Genomic DNA, 25689 nt, shown 5'->3' on the forward strand with positions numbered 1-25689 from the left:
CACTAACTCAACAGTCACCAACTTTGTTTTTAAACAACTTTGTAACAACATTGAAAATAATGTGTAATTTAATTTTGGGGTGTAAATCACGACGTATTGTCAAAGTTGGTGAAACAATCATCACGATATCTCATTACCATGTACAGAACTCTTATTATCCATCTATGCCTAGGTAATTACTGTTTTACATTCTATGGCAACTTTAAATGTACAAACGATCTTTATCCTAGGCTGCAAGATGAATGGCAAAACACTGCATTAATACGGTAAAAAAAAGCCTTCACAGGATTCTACCAAACACTAAATAACAGCTATAAGAAAGCAATAATCAGATTTACCTGCATCATATGAAGCGTATTTATTGATTAACATGTAAAAGTCAACTATTGTTAAAAGAAAAGGAGCAGACTTGAAGTAATACATGAGCTGATACATGCAGAATATGTGGATCCAGTGTGTGATGTCATTTGTCCTAGACATGACTCTGTATACTACAATGTGTGACTACCTTTGTGCCACCCCCCAGTTCATTGTTACTCACGCCCAACCCAGGGTCACATATGGGCGATTCTCACAAAATCCAGACTTAGATGGTGTCCAGCATCAGATTTTTTTTTTAAAAAAGCCATTGAAGCCAATTTTTTTTGCACATATAAGATTAAGGTCTGAACTTACTATAACCATTATTTTTAGAGGGTTTAAAAAATATTTCTTATATAATTATTTAAATTTTTTAGATTATCATTATCAAAAATTATCATTACCGCAATATGATATTACATTAAAAATATGCATTTACAAACTCATGTTTCGGTAATGAGAAATAAAAAGTTGTCTCGGTACTATGACAAACAAAATTTCAACTTTTATAATGTTAGTTCCTTAATGGCTTAACAATGATTGAAATTTGTTGCGGAGGATGAGAAATTGTTTCTTGGACACATTTATATTTCTTATTATTACCAATGATCACCAAATACCACGTTACTTTACTGTGAATGTTTATAGTATAACACGCACTGAAGCTTTTATTTTTTTTAGATTTTTTCATTATAAATATTTCCAGAACCCAAATCCAGTCATGGACACGTTGCGGTAATGAAAATGCTCCCCTTAAATGTGGAAAAAATAACAAAATTGGTTTGTCACTTGAAATCATGTGCAAATAGTACATGAAGAGATGTTTGTAACTGTATGCTTCTTATTTTGATCCTCTTACTTTGCATTTACTTTTTTTTATCAAAATGTTTCATGACACTTCATAAGTCTAATTTCGTGAAAATCACCCATATATATTTTCCAAAAAATATACACTTAAAATAACACTCCAGTATAGAGATACTGGAGAATGAACTATGATAGTAAATCTAACAGCAACACTCTTGATGACTGCTGACTTGAGAGACCTATTTAATCTGAGCAATAAACTGAAGAACAGAACTGTCAAGACCTTTGCCTCCCACGCTACATGAAGACATTGTGTAAAAACTGAAAATAGAGTACTCTGAGGAAAACTACACATAGTAAGCGCACTGCAAAGAGGTAAAAATATCCAGAGAAACAAGACGACTTTTCAATAAAACAATATTCTTCTCATTCGATTTGGATCACATATAGCAAACCAACAAAACAATTATAAATATATGCACCTATAAGCTGAAATGTTACAAAAACAAACTGTAGCATTAAATTTGTGGTAAATCTTACAGTATATAATTTCAACTATGGTCTGACAACAATGCAAAATCATCTGCATTACAGTTATTATACAAAGGCCTATACCATTTTATATATTCAACATACATTATGGGGGAAGAAAACAGCATAGCACATTATGAGGTCGATTTTCACATAACACTACAGGCTTTCAGTACATCTGTGTTGCTATACCTGAATGTCCTGGTCGACATCAAAACCCAAGCAAGATGCTAGGAGAGATCTCAGTGCGTGTGGCAGAAGCTCTAATGAGATGTTTACCAGCAAAGAAGACTGCATGCTCTCCCATCATCACCTTTCATTAGGAATGATGTTGAAAGCGATACAAGCCTGTAGGGTCATGCTGTTAAACTAAATAGATGTGCAAGAATATCCAAACACAGCGCATTCCAATTTGTCTGAGACTTGCCATGAAAAACCTTTTCGAACCATTCCATAAAATGCAAGATATTTTAAGAGCACCTATTGTCCGATACACCAAATTTCCATTGGTGTGTACGTTTGTATTAGTACATGTTAATGATATGCAAAAGATAAATACCCCAAAGTAAACAATGATGTGAGTTATCTTCTCCGACATAAATCGCTTTTCTTGAACTACAACAAACACACGGATTGTAGGCAGCAATTTAAGGTAAGTTAACTCGTGTTACCGAATCTTTCAAACATGGTAAGGAGCGTCACGTTTCCTGCTGACGTCAGAGGTATTCGGGCCAATCACAACGTACAGATTAGCTGGCCAATCAAGGACACAAAGCGTACAAATCCGTGCGTTTCAGGAAGATAGTGAAATCTGGAGATACAAAAATGTACGGTATGTGAAAAATAATGTGTTTTTTCATAAACCAAGCGAACACATTGTATTATACCAAATACACAAAATAACGTTGTTTCTTAGCAATGAAATAGGTGCTCTTTAAAAATTGCATGTGTTCGATATCTACCAGGACATGAAAGGGAAAAACACTATGTTGAAATCAATATTTTGAGTTATGAGTGATGTGTCCTGTATTATGTCTTGAGTGATGTGCTGTCGGTGTGTGAAAAACAGCAAGCAATAAATTGAGGGTCCAGGGCCATCTGTTATAACATTCAGGGATGAAAGTGTGATGACCACTGGGGCAAACATATAATTATAAAATGAAAAGCGGTTCACTTATAACGTGTGTCATGCTAGTTCAGAGATGTTTCCATTTTTTGTCAGGTAAACCTTAGGTTGGACACCTATAAAGTCTTGGATTCGGGTCTGGGATGAATGCAATGGGGGGCAAAACATATGTTGTGACTATAGGCAACATGGTGCAGTGGACCTGCTGGGCCACCATCTTGATCACACAGCGTATTTGCTTATGCTTGCTTTCTGTGTATTCTCAACGAAAGCAAAAGAAACATGCAGGAAAGGATATGTTATACTGAAAAGAGCACTATAAAACAAAACTACAGTACTGGGAACAGTGTCACCAACATAAACAACCCACACCTTGTGAACAAAGAGGTGGTGGTAGCTATTCAATGACTTTTGTGCCATGAAAGAAAGGCCATGGCAAATGTCGTTATGTTATTACTAGGAGTAAAAAGATTCACATAAATTATGTATACAGGGGAACAAGTAAGCCTTTCCTGTCTGTGCACAGAACACATCATTTAACCATATGGGGTTTGGCAGTGGCCCAGCTAAAATTTAAAATGGAGTTTTAAAGGATGGAGGTGTTTGTGGAGAAAGCTCCAAACAGTGTTGGCGGTCGCTGTAACTCAAATCACTTATTTCATGGTTGCAGCCAGAGTATCAGGAGGATGAAATTGGCTATGAAATTAAAGAGACGGGGCTCTAAATAATACGCTTCTTCCACCTTACAACAATCTTTCAAGGTCTTTCACCTTAATAGCATTCTGCAGTTACTGAACAGAGAGCCTCACATAGCCAGATTACATAGCTTAAAAAGCCACATATCCATGATAATGTGGCCAAGATAGACAGATTCAGGAGTCTGGAGAGTAAGAGACTGATTGACATATAAAACAGCCAACCAAAATTCATTGTTTTGTGTGAAGGGCGATGCTATTTGATATTAAAAAATGCCACACTAAGGTGGCATTGACACTTCAAGTCTTAATGCACAGATCCGATCTTTTGATCATATCAGATTTTTTTACACATACTTTAGACACGCCTCATATCTGATTTCCGTGTTTACATTAAATTCCGCCCAGACAGAATGCTAGCTTAACTGGGTATAGTGTTAGCTATCTAACGTTAATATCATCATCACTTATTTAAAGTAAAGGCCACTGTTAAAGACTACCTTCAGCATCATCCACATTGTCTTTCTCTGTCATCACGTCTTCTTAAAAACTGTTGAGAACTTCAGAAGGTCGGCAGCTAGGTTTATTGCCCAAAATTCGCTCCAGTTGCTAATAAAATGGCCAAAGGTCGTTCTGTCCTGAACACTGCGGTTGTTGTGATCGTATTTGCAATATAAGACAGAAGTATTACGTACTGCATGTGACTCGTGACCCGAAAATCCAGCGCATCAAACACACGCAAAACTCCGCTGCTACCCCGGATAATAAACTATATCCATTGTTTTCATAAGGCTGGATTTCTTCTTCTTACATCCAAAAACACACTTCATCTTTCGTGCCATTGTTGAGTTCTGAAATTAAACGAAGCTGTGTCGTGTGATATGGTTTGCAAGTTTTAGCGTCTCCCGCTGATTGACGGATGGGTGGGGTTTTCCGGGGGAAGTGCCCATATAAAGAAGTGATCCGTATACAAACACCTGAAACGTCAGCTGGACCCGTAATCGAAAAAAACTTTCCGAAACTTGTACGAACCCTGGCGAAGTGCATTCGGCACAGAAATACTCTGTAACACGCCCAACTGCTTTTTTGACACTTTGCCTACGTTTAGCATGAGAAAACAACTCTATAACTGTGTTAATAAGTCAGAATGCATGAAATACCATTGAACCCCCCCTTTAACCTTTGCTGGGGTGTTCCAAACTAATTTCTGGGACAAATATATATGTTTTCCGGGTTAATTTCACCAAAAGGCTGACCTTGTTCCTTTTTGACACAATGGTGGGTTGAAAAAAAAACTTTTAACAAAGTATTTACTCTGAAGATGTAAAAGAAAAAAGTAAAATGTAAAAAAAAGTTGCATAACCCTGGAAACACACATACTGATAAGATACCTCGTAATACACTGTAAGTCACTTCTGATAATGCGCCAAATGCATAAATGTAAATCTATTACATATATGCCATCAGACAATGAATGAACTATGGGCAGTCTGTGGTCATGACAGCATCTGATACTACAGTACAACAGAGATCTAGACAACAAGACAAATATCTCCTTAGGCATATATATGAAAGGATCCTTTAATTACATCAATATAACAAAGGATTACGATTTTCTAATAGCAGTAGGCTAACATTTAGTTCCTCTTTTAGTCCTGCTTTATGCTCTATTAATATTGGGTCTTTGGAGGGTTTATTTGGAGTATTCAGAAGCTAAGAAAGCAAATAAAGGCATATATGATTTAGGCATAAGCATGCAGAAGCTGCAATTGACGTTAGTTTAGATCTCAATCCATGCATAAAGCTGCCTATGAGAGGAAAACAGCCAATTAAAGCAGATGGGCTCCAAAAAAGCACTTTTTCATTAGGACCAAGAGATGAAGATTGTCTCGGTCACAAAGCACACGCCAGCTCTTTATTTTCGATAGGCATCGTCGGGGTGATTGAAAAAACCATTTACATAACTCTTGAACCGAAATATATTAAACACAATGCTATGCCAATATATGCTCTCGGTAAAATCCATTAAGATCCCAGATAAGAGGGTAAACATGAGATTTCTCTAAATGATATAATTCATTAAAATGACGGCGTGTCACATAGAACAAACACTTTCTCTAATAACTAACACCCATTGTTATGAGGGTGATGTGAATTAGACTCTATCGCAGAGGTCCGTTAATACGGTAAGGAGTGATATGGGCCGCAAGAGCTCATGGGTCGATAAAAGCCAATCTCAGATACATCCACACAGAGCCCACACTTCTCTCACCTGTTTTAAGATGAATAGAGACCTTGTTAAGGGCTGAATTTCAATCTAGGCTCTTTTAAAACATGAACGATACTAAGAGCAGCGTTTGCTGACATGAAGCGATACATCAACATTCTAATGAAAAAGGAGAAATTTATGTTCAGAGATAAATTTGGGGAAATAAACACTGGAGAGCAGCCCGGGGACGTCTGTTTTTCGCCGCAGTGCTGCAATGAATTAAAAATGTTCAGTCGGTTCTGGATGCAGACCGGATACTTAAAGCAAAAAATGAGTTTTACCACTTCAATACGCATGTCATACAAAACATTTGTGTTTTTAGCCAATTGCTTAATCGGTTTATGATTTTAATCACAATGCACAATGAATAGACAAAATGTCTTGTGCTGTAATCACAAACAACTATAACAAACATATAGGGTCGTTTTGAGTGCATTTATACGCTTTTTAGTAGTCATCTGTAGAATTAAAGGGACACTAAACTTTTTAGAAAATATGCTCATTTTCCAGCTCTTCTAGAGTTAAACATTTGACTTTTACCTTTTTGGAATCCATTCAGCCGATCTCCGGGTCTGATGGTACCACTTTTAGCATAGCTTAGCACAGTCCATTGAATCCGATTAGACCATTAGCATTGCGCTAAAAAATAACCAATTTAAAACTTGACTCTTCTTTAGTTACATCGTGTGCTAAGATCGACAGAAAATTAAAAGTTGCGAGTTCTATGCAGATATGGTTAGGAACTATATTCTCATTCTGCCGTAATAATAAAGGACTTTGCTGCTGTAACGTGGCTGCAGGAGGTGCAATGATATTAGGCAGCAGCCGAAAATAGTCCCCTTAGGATCTTTCAATAGCAGGGGACTATTTTCGGGCAGTGCGTAATATCATTGCACCTTCTGCAGCCAATATGTGCCTAGAAAATCGCAACTTTTAATGTTCTGTCAGTCTTCGTACACGATGTAACTTCCGAAGAGTCAAGTTTTAAATAGGAAAAATATCAAAACTCTTTGGTTATTTTTTAGCTCAATGCTAATGGTCTAATCAGATTCAATAGATTTTGCTAACCTATGCTAAAAGTGCTAGCGCCAGACCCGGAGACCAGCTGAATGGATTCCAAAGCGGTAAAAATTAAATGATTAACTCTAGGGGCACTGAAAAATGATTATATTTTCAAAAAAAAGTGGAGTGTCCCTTTAACATAAAAATTATTTATTTTATTTAGTTATGATTCAAAGTGGATTTGCCATCACAGACACAAGAGTCCAATACTGCAGCTTAAACTCTTCTCAAAGCATTTTGGTGAGCCTGCTTTGAAAATCAGTCAATATTAAATAAATATGCATGAGGGTGACACACAAAACTGGTTGAGAGAGTAATTCCTCTAAATCAAGCCCTTGATCTCACAGAGAGATTAGGGCACTTCTGCTACAGTACTGCTGGTATCTTGTCCTGTGACATTAACACCGACAGAAACACTGATGGAAAAGCCAGTTTTAACACAGTCTAGCATGCAGTGCTGCCAAAATGTCTGGTGTAAGGAGACATCTTAAAATAAAGATGAATCAAATATGTGGAAACACAATCTTATATCATATGCAAGACTGAATTAACAGTTTAAAACTGTTAACCACAGACTAAGTGCAGAAAATATTTGTTGGCAGTGCAAAGGTCATGGGTTCAATTCCCAGGTAACACATATTGATATGCATTGTAAGTTGTTTTGGATAAAAGCATCCACCAATGTATAGAAAGTAAACTGCAGCATACATTTAAAACAACCTGAGGGTTTTCTATAATCTTGCAACAGACACAAGCCAAATATCAGAGAGTTTGGGGTTCAGAGAAATTTCTATTCCATGTTGCACAGATAAGTAAAAATTATAAGAATTTTCTGCATAAGAGCAACATCACAAACTAGTCCAATTTAAAAGCAGTTTCACATAAAACACTAAGCCAAGTCATGTACTAAATTACAAAAAGGTAACAAGTACGGTGGTCCACTATACTGTATGAACACAACTCTCTTCATATTTACTATTTACATACCGGTAATTACGATGACAAATCTTAAACCAAACACAATGAAACGCTATAAACCTCTATAACCTGTATTTCCAAACCTTATTTTTATACCCACTTTCAGAAAAAATGTACAAAACCCTACCTTTTCTGTCACTGGGGTGGCACCCACAAAGGTTCATATTTGTACCTTTATGGGTATAGACGGTTTCATCAGACGAACTCGCGGTGACGCGATTCCGCATCTGAGTGGAACTTCCGGTTTCTGTTTGTTTATTGGTCTGACTAGTTGCTAAACTGAACTCTGGAACAAATACCTCTTTGAAAATAACAAATGTTTTGGGTTCCTAAAGACGAGGGAAGATGGCGATCATGGATTACAGCTATTTGATGGGAGATTTGGCAGCCGTTCTGTAGTTAAGCTTGTATACATTATATAGTCCCCTTTTTGCGCAGTAACGTTACCTCAGTGTCGTTTTTGATGTGCTTTACCTATGATTTGAACTAAGGTAATCTACTTGTTTATTTAGCTTGTTATCTGAAATAAACTACTTTGAAAGGACTTGTTGTTATTGATTCTTAGCAGAGTTTACCGAAAGATACGTGTTCCACGAAAGCCGTTTGTTTATATTGTTACTGCTGAAACAGTCTATACAACGCTTTAAAATTTACCTTTTGGGAAACATTATATCATAAGGAGCTATTTTGTGTACCTTTAAGGAGCAGTTAAATGTTAGAGGTAAAAACATTTAAAGGTACACAATAGGTCCTTAAGGTACCGTAATGTACCCAAAAGGTAGAACATTGTATTATGTTTGTATACCTGTAAAGGTAAAAAACACCCCAGTGACAGAAAACATATAGTTTTGTACCTTTCTCTGAACATGTGGTGTTTAATCAAGATAGATGTCCTTTAATGTGACAACAAAAGACAGTACAAATGTCTATATACAGTACTGTGCAAGTGTCTCAGGCCACCATGCCAGAATTAGATTTGTTGTTTTGATAAGTTATAGTGATCATATATAATTGTTTCTCAGTGTCTTTAATAGAACACATCCAGAAAATACATGAAATGTGTGTGTAGTATTAAAAACTGTAAAAACTGTAAACTGTTGTGTCAAGTTTTTAGGGTAAACTCCCCTTCCACTTGAGCAATAGCAGGAAACTGCAGGATCTCTTAAACCTAAATGAAATTAAATCCTAATTTCTAATTGTAAAGAAATTAGTCTTTATACTTCATTCTGCTCAAAACTCTCAAGATGTGTGTAGACTAGTGCCAAGAGAAGTCACACTAAACAAAGACGATGCCTAAAGACATTTACTCCTGAAAATGTAATTTTTTTGTACATATTTCCTGTATTTTCTGTTTACATCTTAATAAAATTGATTGAAAAATACATATGGATGGACATTAAAACGTCTAAAACAACAAGTCTGGTGGTGGTGGCCTAATACTTCTGCACAGTACTGTACATTGTTAGGAAAAATTGTCAAAATATGTACTGAGGCTGTACCTTTTAAAAGGACCTAATATGTATTATTAGGTACAGTTATGTTCAGCTTACATTTGGTACCAATATGAACTCTTTGGGTGCAAAGTTGTACTTTTCAAAAAGGGTTTAAGCCTCAATAAAATAAAATCTCAATAAAAAATTTCTGACAGTGTACCTTTACATCTTTATATGCCTCGAAATATGGCTTCTACCTTGACTAAAGTCCATCCCAGAGATAAAGAACTAGTATAAAGGTGTGCAGTGGACTAAAAGTATGGTGCAGTTAGCATTCTTACCTTACGACCGTCGCTGGCGTGGCAGTTGACGTTTAACGGCGTGAGCAGAGCCATGAGCTTCTCTTCATTTCCGCTCCTGAAGCAAAGCAGCAGTATTTTAAAGAACATGAGGGAACCGTAAAACGGAAACAGCTAACACAGTGAATTCACATGGAAGAGGATTAAGAGATGGGGGAATAGATGTCATAGTCAAGATAGGAAGAGAGTGCAAGATAAACAGCATCTGTCTGAGGTTTTCTTAATGGAACAAAAATCCAACAACATAACTTTAAAATAATTGATCTGGGATAACAAAATCGCTCAAAATATCCAGACTTAGCAACTGTAATGAGTCATCTTCACAGAATATGATGATAGTGACATCTCCAGCCTTTGGCCTACAGAGGTTTGATTCATCAACACCTGCCAACTCCTCCTTCATGCACGGTCAGTGACTAAATATGATTTGCCAGTCTGGCCACAGCCAACAACCTTCTCCCATATGGGTCAACAGATAAGCCTGATGCTACTCTAATCACAAGTGACCATTGGGAAGGTGAAATATTTGCCATCACTATGCCCATGCCCCTGCGCTGAAACATACCGTTATCACATTTCAACATACTGTAGCTATTTTTGCATGGTTTCACACAGGTCTAACATTATTGTTAGAGAGTTTTTGCATGCAAAGCCCCCATGCAAAACAAGCAAAGCACAGAGGAGCTCTGTCTTTGACCTAACCTTGCCTAAAGCTACAAAACCAGTAGGGTTTATTCTACCACAGAGGACCTGATCCACTCCCAGTGACTACAGATAACTGACTTCGGTGAAAAATCCAAGATCTTTCATTTAGATGCGGACGGGGGAAAGAGGACTGGCTGGGAGATTGCAACTGAAAAGAGAGGATGAGGAACAGGAGGGTTTCATCAATCTTCTTGATCTGTTTCCAGATGCATCACGGTCTTCAGGAGATTACCACTAAGAAGAGCGCAGGGCACAAGTCAAACTAGCCTTTCTCTAAAGTTGTTCATCTGTCGATTTGCTCCATCCAACCTACAAGTCTCTACATGGGACTGAATTTTTTCACAATTTAGAGTTTCCAATGCCATTATCAAACAGTGGCCACTGAGATCAACATAATTCCCAAGCAATGAAGCCCCCTGTGATCGTATTTCTTCCTAATGATCGTGTTGGGAAGAATTACAAGGCCTTTGTAGTCCCTTTCTCTCTTGATCATTAAACAACAAGAGCCACGCTTGGTATCCACGCTGCAGGCTGTGCCTGAAGGCACTGCTATAATGGGGGGCAAAGATGATGGAGATGTAGACCTGAGAATGAAAAGAAACGTCTTTCTCAGCAATGACTGCTGGGATTGCCGGTGTGTCACGTGTCTCCAGGCCTGTTTCTCCATGGCTACATTTTCCATAACACCACTATAACTACAGATGTTTGTTGACACACGAATTCCCCAAATGCACAAAACAACAGGCAGAAGCAAGGAAAGCGAAGTTTACATTCTCTCAAATCTTCTGGTTCTTTCTGCAGAGCTCGGAAACCAATTAAAAGCACCACTGAGAATCCGTCTTTCTGCCTGTGGCATCACACGTACGTATAATAACACCTACTGAGTCAGACATCTCCAGTCAGACTTAATCCATGTGCACAGTGAAAACAATGCTGGAGACCGGAATTACACGGAAGATGGAATGGAAAATGAGAAAAGCTGGGAAACATAACGGCATGTATAAAGACATGTACTCACCTCGCAGCTTCCAGAAGTTCGTCCTTCTTGTATTCACCTAAATGGTTACAAAAAATCATGGTGTCAGAAGCAGGCAGGATGAAAGACGTACAGCAGCAGCAAAAAGCCAGAGTCACAACGTAACAGCAGACCGCCGACTGCCTCACACAGTGACACACACACACACTCAAACACACGCGCGCATCAGTGCACCAGCGGTCTTTCTCTGCCTCTCTCGCCCTTTCTCTCTCTCTCTTTCTCTTCTGGTGGTTGTGGCGTAGCCAAACGCGCACCCCTCCCGCTCGATAAAACCGTGACGTTGGGCGGCTTGTGGACGCGGCATCGGCAATGTCTTAAATACGGCAGGCGAAATGACGCACGTCCGCGCTCTCACCACAAAATTAAATGGCTCTCTGTCTCGGGCAGACAGACAGCATGCGCACACGCATGCATGTATACACACGCCCCTCCCCTTGTATACAGTGAGCCCAACCTCCTTAATACCTCCCTTACATTGTCTACTTATGTTTGTATGAAGGAGCCACTGGCTGTGATAACATCAGATAAGAGAAAGGAGGGGGTGATATGAAATAAACAAATTCAGCCCATCCCCTACCCATAATACCCAGCCTTTCAGCCAATCAGAGGGCCACAACTAATTCAGCTTTGATTTTCCCCACCCCCACATGTGCTCTCTCTCTCTCTCTAGCGAGGGTTGTGGAGACAAGAGAAGCAAGAAATAAAGGGGGAGGATGCATAAAGACAGGGTGAAAAAGCAGGAAATTTTATGAAGAGGTGGATGGCATGTCATATGGACTGTGGTAGGGGGGTTGGCGTTCGCACAAAAAATGGCTTAAAATGAAATGTGCAAATACTGTCTGAGCTAAGGTTGTCATGCAGTCACAAACAACATACTGAAGGTACATAGTAAGAAAGAATGAAAACATGCATTTATGATAGGGGTGTATTTATGAATGTGATGATTATTAATGTTTGCCATCTTTGGAAGATTCAACTTATTACAGCACATTATATATTAATGCATTAATATAATATAGCGCAAAATATATATCAAATATGGCTGTGCCGGTTGTCAAATGATGATGTGGTGTGCACATCAGTGGTGTGCACGTCACAAACTATAAAAAATATAAAGAACTTGATGTCTTCAAGTTCGTGTGAATGCAAACAGCCAGCAGACTCAGAGTTAATGTGCTATTTGCAATGGGAGACATGATATAAGTGATGACCCTCTGGCTTGGGGGCAGAAAAATTTGGCAAAATATTCTCTCTTGGTCAAGGTGGTGAAACAGTATCAATATGCATTACAAGTACACCACCAGAACGCGTTTTTGGAGCGACTAGAAACATTTAGTGTAGGGCAATATGCCTCCATTTTGAGATCGTCTAATCGTAAGCCTGTGAGATCGTCAATACACGATATTACTATGGAAGGCAGTAGTTTACTTATTTATTTTTTACTAATTCATGAAAATTCACTTAATGGTTGACAAAAAAAGCTAAATTTACTCTAAGGGCAACACTGTCATGACCGTAACCTGGCATTAATCAGAGCACATCTTTAAAGCAACACTAAAGAGTTTTTGCTCTTTGCTCCCCCTACAGGTTGGAAGCAGAATTATCCATTAGCACTGTCGTAAATTATTTAGCCTACTGCAGCAAAGCTGGCTCTGACTGGATTGTAGGTCTGCCGTAAAGCAAGTTTTTGTAGTTTTCACCCGAACTACAGGACCGCGACCCAACGGTTGGAAACTTCTTTAGTGCGGTTTCGGCCAATAGAGGGCTGCAAAGCGAATGTGAAAATGCCGTTCACCCTGTTTCGAGTGGATGAATGACTTAAACTTTTTTGGAAATGTTATTTTAAGGTAAATAAAAACTCTTTAGTGTTGCTATAAGCCCAAGTGCCCAAGAGCGAGAACAACAAACTTGCTGTTTTAAACCCCTGCGCAACTAACAACCTCTCTAGTACAAGGAAATGTCAGAGCCATGCGTATTACAAGCTCATGTGTGAGCCGATGAAGAGTCAGAGTCATGCGCATTACAAGTTCAGGTGCTAGGAGGAGTCCATTCCACGTCACGTCAGAGCAACAGTCCAAGATGCACGCATTACAAGTCCAGGTGTGCTACAATAAATATAAGCGCCGATCCTGTAAGCACTCTGTGGCACTACTCGAGCACTGTCACTACAGAGGTAGTGATAAACGTGATGTGCAAACATCTATTTGTGGTGGTCAATTTTAATTTTGTTGCGGACTGAGAAATAAATGAATGTATGGAAATGTACATCGACGTTCTCACTTGTATGATGTCACAGCAGTAGGCAGCGCAAATATAACGACACGCTTATAATCCCTCCCACTCCGAAGTGTTTCTAAACTTGATAAAAAAGCTAACCAAGCCAAAGTGAGGTGAACTGACCCAAACCAAATCAAAACCGTGGGGTACTATGCAATGGAAAAGTGCCATAGGTAACCTATTGCTTGGCGTTGTGACGGGCGGAAAAATTAATTTGCGCCTGAACAAGCACATTTGTTAAGAAACTAATATCTGATTTACATTTTTAAATTTCAAAATATATGTATGAATTGTATATAAGCCTATATACATCAATGTGTACACTCCCACACACACACATACATTCTATAACCATTGCAGTGAACTGGTGCATTACCATCACAGTGGTAAAACACTCCCACCATCACAGCCCTTATGTCAAATATTTATGTAATTGATCTCAAATGCCAGCAAAACATTTAAAATATGTTAATGAGTATTGAGGTGCTATCTGTCCTCACAATCAGATACTCATGAATTGAAATAAAGTAGTGGCCAAAAGTGATGTCCAGCTTTAAACAATTGACCAAATTTTTTTTTATTTGTGAGTTAGTAAAGACATAGCCCAGGACAATGACTACAAAATATAACACAAAAGAGAATCAACAAATATTGTTTATTTTTGTCAATGTATCCTTTTTGCGCACAAGATTTTTGTTTTTTATGCTTTTGTATATTTGAATAAATCGCAGATTTCCTTATATGCTGTAGTTTGCGCTTTTTTGCCAAATTATTTTGTCCAATAAATACCTCAAAAGCTTAGTGTTAGAGTCCCATAGACCTATATAAGGTGATTTAATCTAACCCAAGGGGGCATTAAAAGCAAATATTATACAGATTTCCCCCTTTCAGACAGTATTTTTGGTCACTACTGTACAAGGATCACAAAATCTGTCAGCTTTCTAGACACTTAACAACCAAATAAAAAGCACATTTAAACCACTGTGATATTCACAATGCAGCTTTAAACTACACAGACAGCAAGATTATTCTGAACAGCATGAATATTTAACACATCTCTTGTTTTTAAAGACGCCCATGGCTTCCAATTGCTGATTGGCTCGAATCAATGACAGGCCTGGAGAGAGAAACCAAACGCCCAAGTCATAGAGGAATTTTAATGGATGTCATAAATTTCATTTTGTTACAGTCTAAAGCTCTCGAGGTATAAGAGATGCAAACAACACCAAGATGGTAAATTGAAATGGGATCTTGTCACATGACTCACATCCTTGTCTGGCATTTTAAAGGTAACTTTTCCTGCTTACTCAGTATTTAACTGCTGAATGTCTCGAGGACAGATTGCTAAAACACTAAGTGGCATTATTGACAGAAAAGAGAGCTTAAAGAAAAAAACACCAAAGGTAGTGAGGGAAAAAATATCACGACTTCAGAGACTTTTAACAAGCTGCCTGTCAGCAATCTTATCGACACACTATTAAAGAGAAACGTAGTCTGATACAATCTGATGTTAAGATGCTCGATACATGAAAAGAACGCTCACCAAAACCCTTGAAGAACATGTGAGCAATTACTTAAAGGTGCAATGTGTAACTTGTAGAAGGATCTCTTGACAGAAATGCAATATAATGTACATAACTGTATTATCAGTGGTGTATAAAGACAATATGAACTGTATTGTTTTTATTACCTAATGAAACGTTTGAATCTAAACACACCGCGGGTCCCCTTACATTGAAGTCATGTTTCTACAGTAGCAGAACTGTTGCATCGCTTGTTTAAATAGTAGTAAATGCTTACTCATTGGGCCATAGACGCAAGAACTAGTTGCTATAGGGTGTTCTTTATATTTTATAACTACATAAATTACAAAAGGTTTAATTGCCATCTTTATTTCGAACAACCCAACCGACCGCGATCTGAATATTGTTAAAAATATTTTTGGATGACTCGTAACCGTGGGTGGCCCGGGTACCCGCTCATTTAGGATCAACCCGCGCATCACTGGTCCTTATGGATTGGTTTCTATCATCAATAAAGATGACGACTACAACTCTTCTAGTTCGATGCTTTTTCACAGCATCATCAAGCTACTTAGTTGTTGTTTTATAGCGAACTCTAGTGGTAAAAATGACATATTGTGTCTTTATCTTGCAAAAAGCACATGCAAGTTACATGCAATTTTATGTTTCAAACAGAGGGGGTGACAGAGATACAAAAGTTATAGATTGCAGCCTTGATGGTTGACTAGGGTCACAATATTTAGCCAGCAGTCATATCACCCTGTAGCCCAAGACAGCTTGCCCACTAAAGCGAAGTAGGGTTGAGCCTGATCAGTACTAGGATGGGAGACCTCCTGGGAAAACCAGGTGCTCACCCTGTGGTCTGTGTGGGTCCTAACACCCCAGTAGAGTGATGGGGACACTATACTGTCAAAAGCGCAGCCTTTCGGATGAGACGTTAAACTGACGTTGTGACTCTCTGTGGTCATTAAAATCCCAGGATGTCATTCAAAAAAGAGTAAGGGTGGGCCCTGGCATCCTGGCCAAAACTTGCCCATTGGCCTATTAATCATCCCCATATATACTAATTGGCTATATCACTCTGTCTCCTCTCCACCAATAAGCTTGTGTGTGGTGGGCGTTCTGGCGCAATATGGCGCCAGGTGGATGCTGCACATTGGTGGTGGTTGAAGAGATTCCTCCATTCATATGTAAAGCACTTTGAGTGCTGCGGAAAAGCGTCATATAAATGTAACGAATTATTATTATTAACCAATTATTTATGTTCACTGCATTAAAACTTTCAAAAGATAAATTTTGGGTTAACAATCCCTTTAAGCTATGAGATGACAAACATCAGTTATTATAACAAAAACAGAATTTATCTTTTGTAGTGTTTTACAATCCCTCCCAAACGATCCCTTCCGGAAATAAGCAAATGACCATTTCCTTGCTCTTTAAACACTGCCCCTGAACCAAGGCCTTATTTCCTCCTGCAGACTACCCTATGCTTGACTTTGAGTAGTAGATCCTGCACCCCCCACACACACCACACACAAATATATACTCAAAGTAAACATGCACAGGCTGAAGACAAGTGACCTGTCTTTGATTTCCGGACCAACATGCTGATAAAGTGCACTCGGCAAACTGATAGAATGCACTTCATGCTGTGAGGGTAGGTGTGTGTACAGTGTAAAGCTCAGAGTTAGAAGAAGGTTAGAGGGAACTGGCATGTGTGTTCAAGTGCTGGACCAATGCCTAGCTGGCTCAAGGAATGAAGATTTAACGGGAAAGGTTGTGTCATGGAGGTATTTTCCATCTAAGCCCGAGGCTCCTTGACCGACACGCATTCCTAAGATATGATGGGAAGCGAGGGACAAATCCTGTTTGTTGCGCCAAGATGTTCATTCTGGACTGGAAACAAAAATTTAGAAAATGAGCTCAATTTCCTCTTCCTACACTGTGTTTGTCACAAGTCCCCATTCGAAACATTGGGGAATCGTAAAACATTTATTCGCTTTTCCTCTTTTTGGAATTATAGTTACAATTTCCTTAAACTTTTATCAGATGCCATTTTATACTTTAGATTTTTTTGTCTCGTGATTACGGGTTTATTTATAATGAATTTAAGTAAAGAACAGTTTGGGGGTTATTTAGGCAAGTTAATCTGTGTTGTTAGCTTTGATTAAAGATGCACTGTGTAACTTTCAGAAGGTGAAAGTCGCCATTTTGTAGGGGTGTGACGGATCACAACACTCACGGTTTGGATCACATTACGTTTTTGAGGCACGCATCGGATAATTTCTTAAATCAGCAAAAAAATGGGTGGTAAAAATCTAATAACAAATAAAGAAATCACAAACATTTATAAAAAAGAATAAAGTTGCACATTAAGTAAGGTCTAAAATTAGCATTAAGTACAGAAATCGAATCAAATGAATAATAACACCGTCTTTAGTGTATGAAATATAATTATTATTTTTTAGAGCTACATAAAGCTACATAAATGATTTTCTCTTTTTCTTGGGTTGTATTTAATTAAGGTTACTGCCTCTTTAAGACCAAATAGCACAGACTGGTTTCTGACTGTAATCTATACATAAACTTAAGACATAAACAAATGTTTTTATTAGAAAAAGAATACTGTGGAGATCATTTTGTTTGTATGTGCCCTGTCAAAAACAGAAAGATTTTATTTTCCCTTGCTTTTTGAAACGCGTCTCTCCGTGTGTGCACTTTTGAGTGCCCTTAAACCCACGCGCGCACACACAGACGGAGGGCGGATTCCAAACGCAGCAGCATAAAAACGTTACATTGTTTTACATTGCTTTACATTGCTTTATTCGCAAAATGTATGTTAATGTACTACAGTATAAGACACAGTAACGCAACTCTCTCTAAAGTTTACACATCAAGAGTTCTGATCTTTGAAGGGCATAGGGATGATCACGTCTGACTGGAGCTGGACCAGACACATTCAAACGCATGTGTGTACCGAAAGCTGCTTACCTTAGGGCCTTTTGGTGGTTAAACTGTTTCAAATCATTTGAATGTTAACATTTACAACCCTTTGAAACTTGAAAATGTTAAGCTTTCCCTATTTAAATTTGTGAATTAATCTGCGAATAGCATGCGAGCCGAACTGTGGTTCGTGATTCGGATCAACTGCGATGCGTCACAGCACTACAATTTTGTGCCGCCATGTTTCTACAGTAGCCCTAAATGGACAAACTGTTCTATAGAGCACATTGTCTCAGACGATGCCATGTTTGTCCTGTGGCAGCTACCGTAGCTTCTCTATGTGTTTCGAAAGGAAGGGGTGAGTTGTGGACTGAGCGGCTGGTTGCAAACTCCTTTAAGTCCCGTGTTAGCTTGACAAAACTTATCAAACATACACATTCAAAATGGACCAACTTTCTTTTAAAAACACACAAAAAAACAGTGCAGATGTGCAGTTTTAACATTAAACAGGCTCTTTAAAATCCAACCACTGTGCAACTACTGTATTAACACATTGATAATTTCACTCAACTATTAAATGATGACAACAATGCGAGACATTTTTCTCTTTTTAAATTCTTCCAAATGCATTTTTACCTAATGCATCATTCAAACAAGCCTTTGAGGCATTAAACATTTGTGTGAAATTTACATGACCTGCCTCACTACCTTATTGGTAGTGTTTGAGCTACCTAAAGCCTAGGCCTCTGCAACCTATTACACACTAGGGCTGGGCGATATTGACCATAATTCATATATCAGTCATTTTGGAATGAATGGCGATATACCATAAATATGTCTGTATTTTCTATAAAGTGGAATAATACTGATCTGAAAGAATAAGAGCCTGATACATCAAGCTGCACAATTAACTCAGTAAGTCCAATTAGTGATTAAATGCATATCAGGCCTTCCGAAAGTATTTGCTTCGTGATAAGTGCTCACATCTTCGCATTTACCCTTCAATTCTCTCCTACTTCTCATTAACAGGCAAACGTTCAGCTAGAACCCAAAGTTGATTGAGGAAATAAACTATATTGAGAGGAGCTGCAATGTTCACCAGCTCTGTTAATATAAGTCATGAGTCACAACTCTGGGCAAGAGCTTTACTGCACACGGCCAACAGCGAATGACTGATGATGGCTCTGACAAAACCTGAAACTCAAATGATTGCTTTGCGGACCGCAATTTACACAAACACACCGAAAAACCCTTGCAGTTTTGGATCAGTGACTCCAAATGGAAAGTTCTTGGGACCTGGCATTAAAAGATCAGAGCCCAGAGACACTGTCACAGTTTACTGACGGCAAAGTGGATCCCTTCTGCCAAACGGAGACCTGGGAATTGGAACCTAAGCCAGAGAAAACAATCCAGCTGAGCCCTTCTTTCTCCTCTGTGTATGAGGGTGAATTAAGCTGTCAATCAAAAGCCTGGCATACCCTAAATGGGTCATTACGGAGAGAAATGTTATAGCATTTGAGCCTCAAGGTATCGCTTTCGTGTATTCAGGACATCAATTCAATGTACTTAACACTAGCCATGAAAACATAATAAAAACTCTACACTCTATCCGGTTGATAAGTGATGACATGAGGAATACTGTTTCCGGGTCCAAACCTCCACATTTAAACAGCCATTTATGAGCACTATTTACTCATAGCACACATTTAAGCAAAACTTGTATAAACTTACATGTAAACTGCAGTCTCAAGCACCCAGAATCAAAGACAGCAATATATTAATAATTCGTAAAAATCCTCGTCTATAAATCCAAGTCTGGTAATCTTGGATTTTGTTATGGAGATAAAAATTAGGATTGGGTGTTATTGGTTGTTTTTCATTATGATAAAAGTGTATTATAGCCGTGATTTTTTGTTATTTCTCTATGACATCTGTGAGCGGTTGGACCCGGAAGTGGCGCATGACGTCAGACTTAACAACCAGATCCTCCTAGGCCATTTATATGATTATGAACTTAATAGGATATGAAGAGTTTCCTTGCAAAACGAGATAACCACCGTTTTTTAAATTGTTCAGAAATCTCGTTTTTTGGTTGTATTCCAATTAATTTCAATGCAACTGCAGTTGGTTTGTTTTGATTTAAACATTCATAACTTGAAAAATACAGCTAAGTAGCACCATAAAACAAAATAATGACATGATAACATAATAATAAACATGTTTTGACAAAAATTTTAAAAAATGGATTTATCTCGTTTTGCAACGAAACTCTTCATGTATAGAAAGTGTGTTTTTGAGGTGCTTTAATGGTATGAAACAATGCTTATATGCATTTTGAACTTATTTTATGAGGTGGCCAATTGGTATTCATACATACTACACCTGTACCATTTTTTTACAATTTCTCTGATGTTGGAGGTTTTTTATGACAACCATACATTTTTGTACAATTCACTTTATACGAATATGTACAAATTAGCCAATTCGTAAAATGCATATTAGTGATGCACCGATGTGAAAATTTTGGCCGATACCGATAACCGATATTACCCTTGTCTGTTGTGGCCGATACCGATATTTGCCGATGCCGATATCTCTGTATAGAAAACACATTTTGATGATAATCAAATAAAGAGCTATTTTCCAAAACACTTTTTTTACTTTTGTAATTTATTTCCAGAAATGACTGATTGGGCACCTTTACCCATGTGCAAAATGTCATCAATTAGCTGATTTCACATATTCTTTGTAAGCTTCGGGGTGCTTATTTTTTTAAGTGGGTGATCAAATTGGTTGTGTTGAACAATTTGGCCCGAACTCCCCCTTGCATCACCCGGCCCTCACTCGCATTGCATACAGCAGCAGGGGTGTCCAGACTTTTTTTGTGTGGTGATCTACTTTTAAAATGATAAAGCCGACAAGATCTACATGCTAAAAAACACTTTAAATGAGTGGACTACACTGCATATATCTCTACATTGGATTTAGGGCTGTCACCATTACTCAATTTTTTTGAGGAGTTAAAAAAATCCCGGAATTCATGTCGAGTACTGTTTAAAATAGCGGAGATACGGTTTAGTAAAACGAAAATGACAATAGTATCAGAGAAGCATATTAATCAGCACAGTGCTGCCTCTCTCTCTCACGCTCTTCTCCCTCCCTCGTTCGCTCACACGCGCGCGCGCACACACACACACGTCACACACACACCGGGCGCGTGCATCAGCTGCATGAAGGCAAGAATGAGATTGCATCCTGGTAAATTTCTGAAGTTTACACGACTAAGCTGCAGCGGGCAGGCATAAAATTTATAAAAACACATTTGAGAAGAAAGGCACAGCAACTCAAAAAGACTTTCACAATTACTCTAAGACTGTGGTGTCCAGACTTTTAGCCGACAAGTTCTACTACATGCTAAAAACACTTTAAATGCGTGGACTATACTGCATATATCTCCGCATTGGATTTAGGGCTGTCACCATTACTCTATTTTTTTGAGGAGTTTAAGAATAATCCTGGAGTACATGTTGAGTACTATTTAAAATAGCGGAGATACGGTTTAGTGAAACAAACTACCTTACCACAACGCTGCCGCTCTCTCTCCCTCGTTCGCTCGCTCGCGCGCGGGCACAAACCCTGGGCGCGTGTATCAGTGACTGCAAGAATGCGATTGCATTCTGGTACAATTCGGAAGTTTACACGACTGAGCTGCAGTGGGCAGGCATAAGATTTATAAAAACACATTTGAGAAGAAAGGCACAGCAACTCAAAAAGACTTACGTGTTTCACAATTACTCTTGGAGGCATGGAGCAGCATGAGGATAAACAGTTAACTTTTGCGATCTACCTGCATTGCCTTTGCGATCGCGATCGACGTATTGGACACCCCTGTCACACAGCATAGCGAGGATCTTCTTCAGACACTTTGAAGAACGACCAGGCAGACGACAGAACCTGCTTCAGCACATGTGTAACTTGCGCTTGTGCATAAACAAACATACTCGCCCCCACACTCACGTCTCCTACACACACGTGAAATACACTGGAATAATTATCGGCCTGTTCACATCGGCCTTATTTTGACATCGGAACGATGCCGATGTGTAAAAAAAGGACCATATCGGCCGATATTATATCGGCGGCCAATATATCGTGCACCACTAATGCATATGAATTCCCGTGGGATCAGGCTTTCTGAAAAGCAGAGTACAAGGTCTTTAAAAGGGGTCACAGCAAAAACATACTAGGCACAGCAGGATCATTGGGATGAGGGAAAACATGGAATGTCTCTGTTTGGTTTAAAGAATTCAGTCTAAAAGGCTTGAATTGTATAAAAATTCTTTGAAATCAAAATTCATAAGCAGCCTAACATGACCACACCATTGCATCACCAGGCCAATGGCAAAGATCTAAACCTCTCAACAAAGAAAATCAGACCATGCCATACCTCCAATACGACTTGAGTAGCTTTATCCTGCATCTGGAGAGTCTGAAAACTGTGCTCATTATTTTTGTTACGCTTCTTCCCGTGTCTTTTGTATTTCTGCCTACTATCCTATTACAGGAAGCAGGGGTTTGGCTGTGTGTAAAACTAGACAATTACAATGCGGGGATAATAGTAATCGAGGGCAACGTATAGCCTGGAAAGATGAATTACTATCTTCTCCATCACAGGACAGGAAAACACAAAGCTGACCAATTGTCAACGTCTAATATCTGAATGATTTTGCATCTCAATTTTCATAGTCAAGCTTTGTGAGACATTATTAACGGTGGGCTGGTCTATGATTTCAGTAAAATCATTGCAAAATGGTCATCTCTTTTGCCAAGTGTTTACGAAACACATAGTGGTGGACAAAAGGGAAATGAAGATTGTAGCGTGTGGGGGAATTTGCATGTTCTCATGGAAACCCTTTTGAGTAACGCACTAGTGGTGGATAAGGATAAATGAACAGTCACGAGGGAGAGATTCAGGGCTGTGAGAATTCATCTGAGAGTCGATCGAAAGACAGCCACCACGGTAATCAATGAGCTGTCAAGGATGGAGAGCAGGCTTGTCACATAGGAGAACAGAATGATGGGGCTTTTGCAGGGCCATGAGCATCTGACAATATGTGAAAATGGGTGGCCCTAAAAAATACCTAGTGAATCTACCCAAAAAAACATCCATATAGTTGGAAACATTCACTTAACACAACGTTCTTTCACCTACGCATAGAAATACAAAATGTACAGTACAGCCATAATACAAATCTGTTACACTCTAAAAAAGCAAAATTTGGTCTGTAAAAACCCAGTTAAAATCATTTTATGTGATTTACTGCTTATATTATAAAGAACATTCTGTGAATAAATAACCTTGATATCTTTAAAGGAAAACACCATCGTTTTTCAATACTTTACTATGTTCTTACCTCAACTTCAACGTGTGCATTTTTAATTTTTGTACAGCACCTCGTGAATGTGTTAGCATTTAGCCTAGCCCCATTCATTCCTATGGCACCAAACAAGGATGAATTTAGAAGCCACCAAACACTTCCATGTTTTCTCTATTTAAAGACTGTAACATGAGTAGTTACATGAGTAAGTATGGTGAAACAAAATAAAACTTTTGTTTGGCGCCATAATAAACGGGGCTAGGCTAAATGCTAACACATTCACGAAGCGCTGTACAAAGATTAAAAGTGCACGCATTGAAAAAAGATAGGTGGGTGATTCTCGCAAAATTAGACTTATGAGGTGTCATGAATCATTATGATAAAAAGTAAATGTTATCAAAATAAGAAGCATACAGTTACAAACATCTCTTCACGTACTATTTTGCACATGATTTCAAATGACATCACACAAACCAATTTTATTGTTTTTCCACATTTAAGGTGAAATTTTTTATTACTGCAACGTGTCCATGACTGGATTTGGGTTCTTTGACATGGAAATATTTATAATAAAAAAATATAAAAAATAAAAAGCTTCAGCGCACGTTATAGACGGTTTCATTGGAAGCACGTGATACACGTCTGGATCCGAACCTTACTTCCGGTTTCGTTTTTTTAATGCTCTGACTAGTTGCTAAACTGATCTCTTGAACAAATGCCTCGTCGAAAATAACAAATGTTTTGGTTTCCTAGGTAATCTATATGTTGTTTTTTGCTTGTTATATAAATAAACTACGTTTAAAGAACTTTATTGTTATTGTTATAGAGTTTACCGAAAGCTACGTGCAGCCGCTTGTTTATGTTGTTACTGCTGAAACGGTCTATACTATAAAAATTTACAGTAAAGAAACATATGGTATTTGCTGATCATTGGTAAATGTAGAGACAATAATAAGGAATATAATATAATATAATATATGTGTCCAAGATCAATTTTCTCATCCTCTACAACAATTTTCAATCATGTTTAAGCCCTCAAGGAACTGACATTTTCAACAAAAAAATTGTTGGAAGGGACATAATTGACTGTGACACTCATGAGCTTGTAAATGCATATATTTAATGTAATATATCATGTTGCGGTAATGATAATATTTGATAATGATAATCTAAAAAATGTAAATAATTCTATAGGAAATATTTTTTAAATCCTCTAAAAATAATGGCTATGTAAGTTCAGACATTAACCTTATATGTGCAAAAAAAATTGGCTTCAAGGGCTTTTTAAAAATTCTGGAGACCTTCTAAATCTGGATTTCGTGAGAATCACCCAGGTATGTATTAATTCATCCAAGTTGAGGTAAGAACCTAGTAAAATATTGAAAAACGGTGGTGTTTTCCATTAATATTAACTAAGTAAGTTCATGTCAAAGATTGAAATTAATGAGAAATTAAACTAAAATAAACTTTAAAGGCGGAGTGCACAATGTTTGAAAGCCAATGTTGACATTTAAAATCACCTAAACATACACGCACCTACCCCAATAGAATCTGGACCTTCTTTTGATAGACCCGCCCCACACATACGTCGGTTAGTAGACACGCCTCTTACTGCTGATTGGCTACAAGTGTGTTTTGGTAATCGGCCCAACTCCCTTTTCTAAAGCGGTTTTCAAACATTGTGCACTCCGCCTTTAATGCTCCTAATTTTAAAGAGTCACATATCATACCCAACCATAGGTTAAAAGACCCAGCACTGTACCCAGATTGTATAGCAATCCTGTGGCATATGAAACAAAATCATAGATTTTTTTATCAATAAAGAATTATTATGATAAGGACACATAATCAATCTCACTACTATCACCACATTTACCAAACAAACAACAATCCTCTGTTTATCTTATACACGCTAGTATACTTTAAGCTTTGTATTTCATCCCATTATGTTTCTGAAACCCAGATAATCGCGTAATATTGTGTTGAATACATCAAATAATTGGTTTCAAGCTTTGCTCTAATCATTGAATGTGGGAGTGTCTTGATGCTGTACACAGTCACAGATGTATCTGCTCCACTTTTGATGTGTAATATATTTTCGCTGTGGGCATGCAAAAGGGATTAGCTCCTGCTGCAATAAGAGGTTTATCCTTTTCATACAGCGTATAAGACCCACCAAATGAGGAAATAAAGCAATAGGAGAGGGC

The 25689-nt window shown here is 38.2% G+C and overlaps 1 protein-coding gene across 4 annotated transcripts in view; it reads right to left on the reverse strand.

The window, feature by feature from the left end:
* Positions 1 to 25689, reverse strand: part of tnksa (tankyrase, TRF1-interacting ankyrin-related ADP-ribose polymerase a) — a 122709-nt gene that overhangs the window by 62654 nt on the left and 34366 nt on the right. For all 4 annotated transcript variants that reach the window (XM_055180783.2, XM_055180781.2, XM_055180784.2 and 1 more), the window contains 2 exons: positions 11344 to 11380; positions 9603 to 9678 (listed from right to left, as the gene is read on the reverse strand). In XM_055180783.2, the coding sequence (XP_055036758.1) occupies positions 9603 to 9678; positions 11344 to 11380 (113 nt within the window). The remainder of the gene's footprint in view (positions 1 to 9602; positions 9679 to 11343; positions 11381 to 25689) is intronic.

The sequence above is a fragment of the Misgurnus anguillicaudatus genome, chromosome 9, assembly GCF_027580225.2.
Source record: "Misgurnus anguillicaudatus chromosome 9, ASM2758022v2, whole genome shotgun sequence".
In the NCBI taxonomy this organism is placed as follows: Eukaryota; Metazoa; Chordata; class Actinopteri; order Cypriniformes; family Cobitidae; genus Misgurnus; species Misgurnus anguillicaudatus.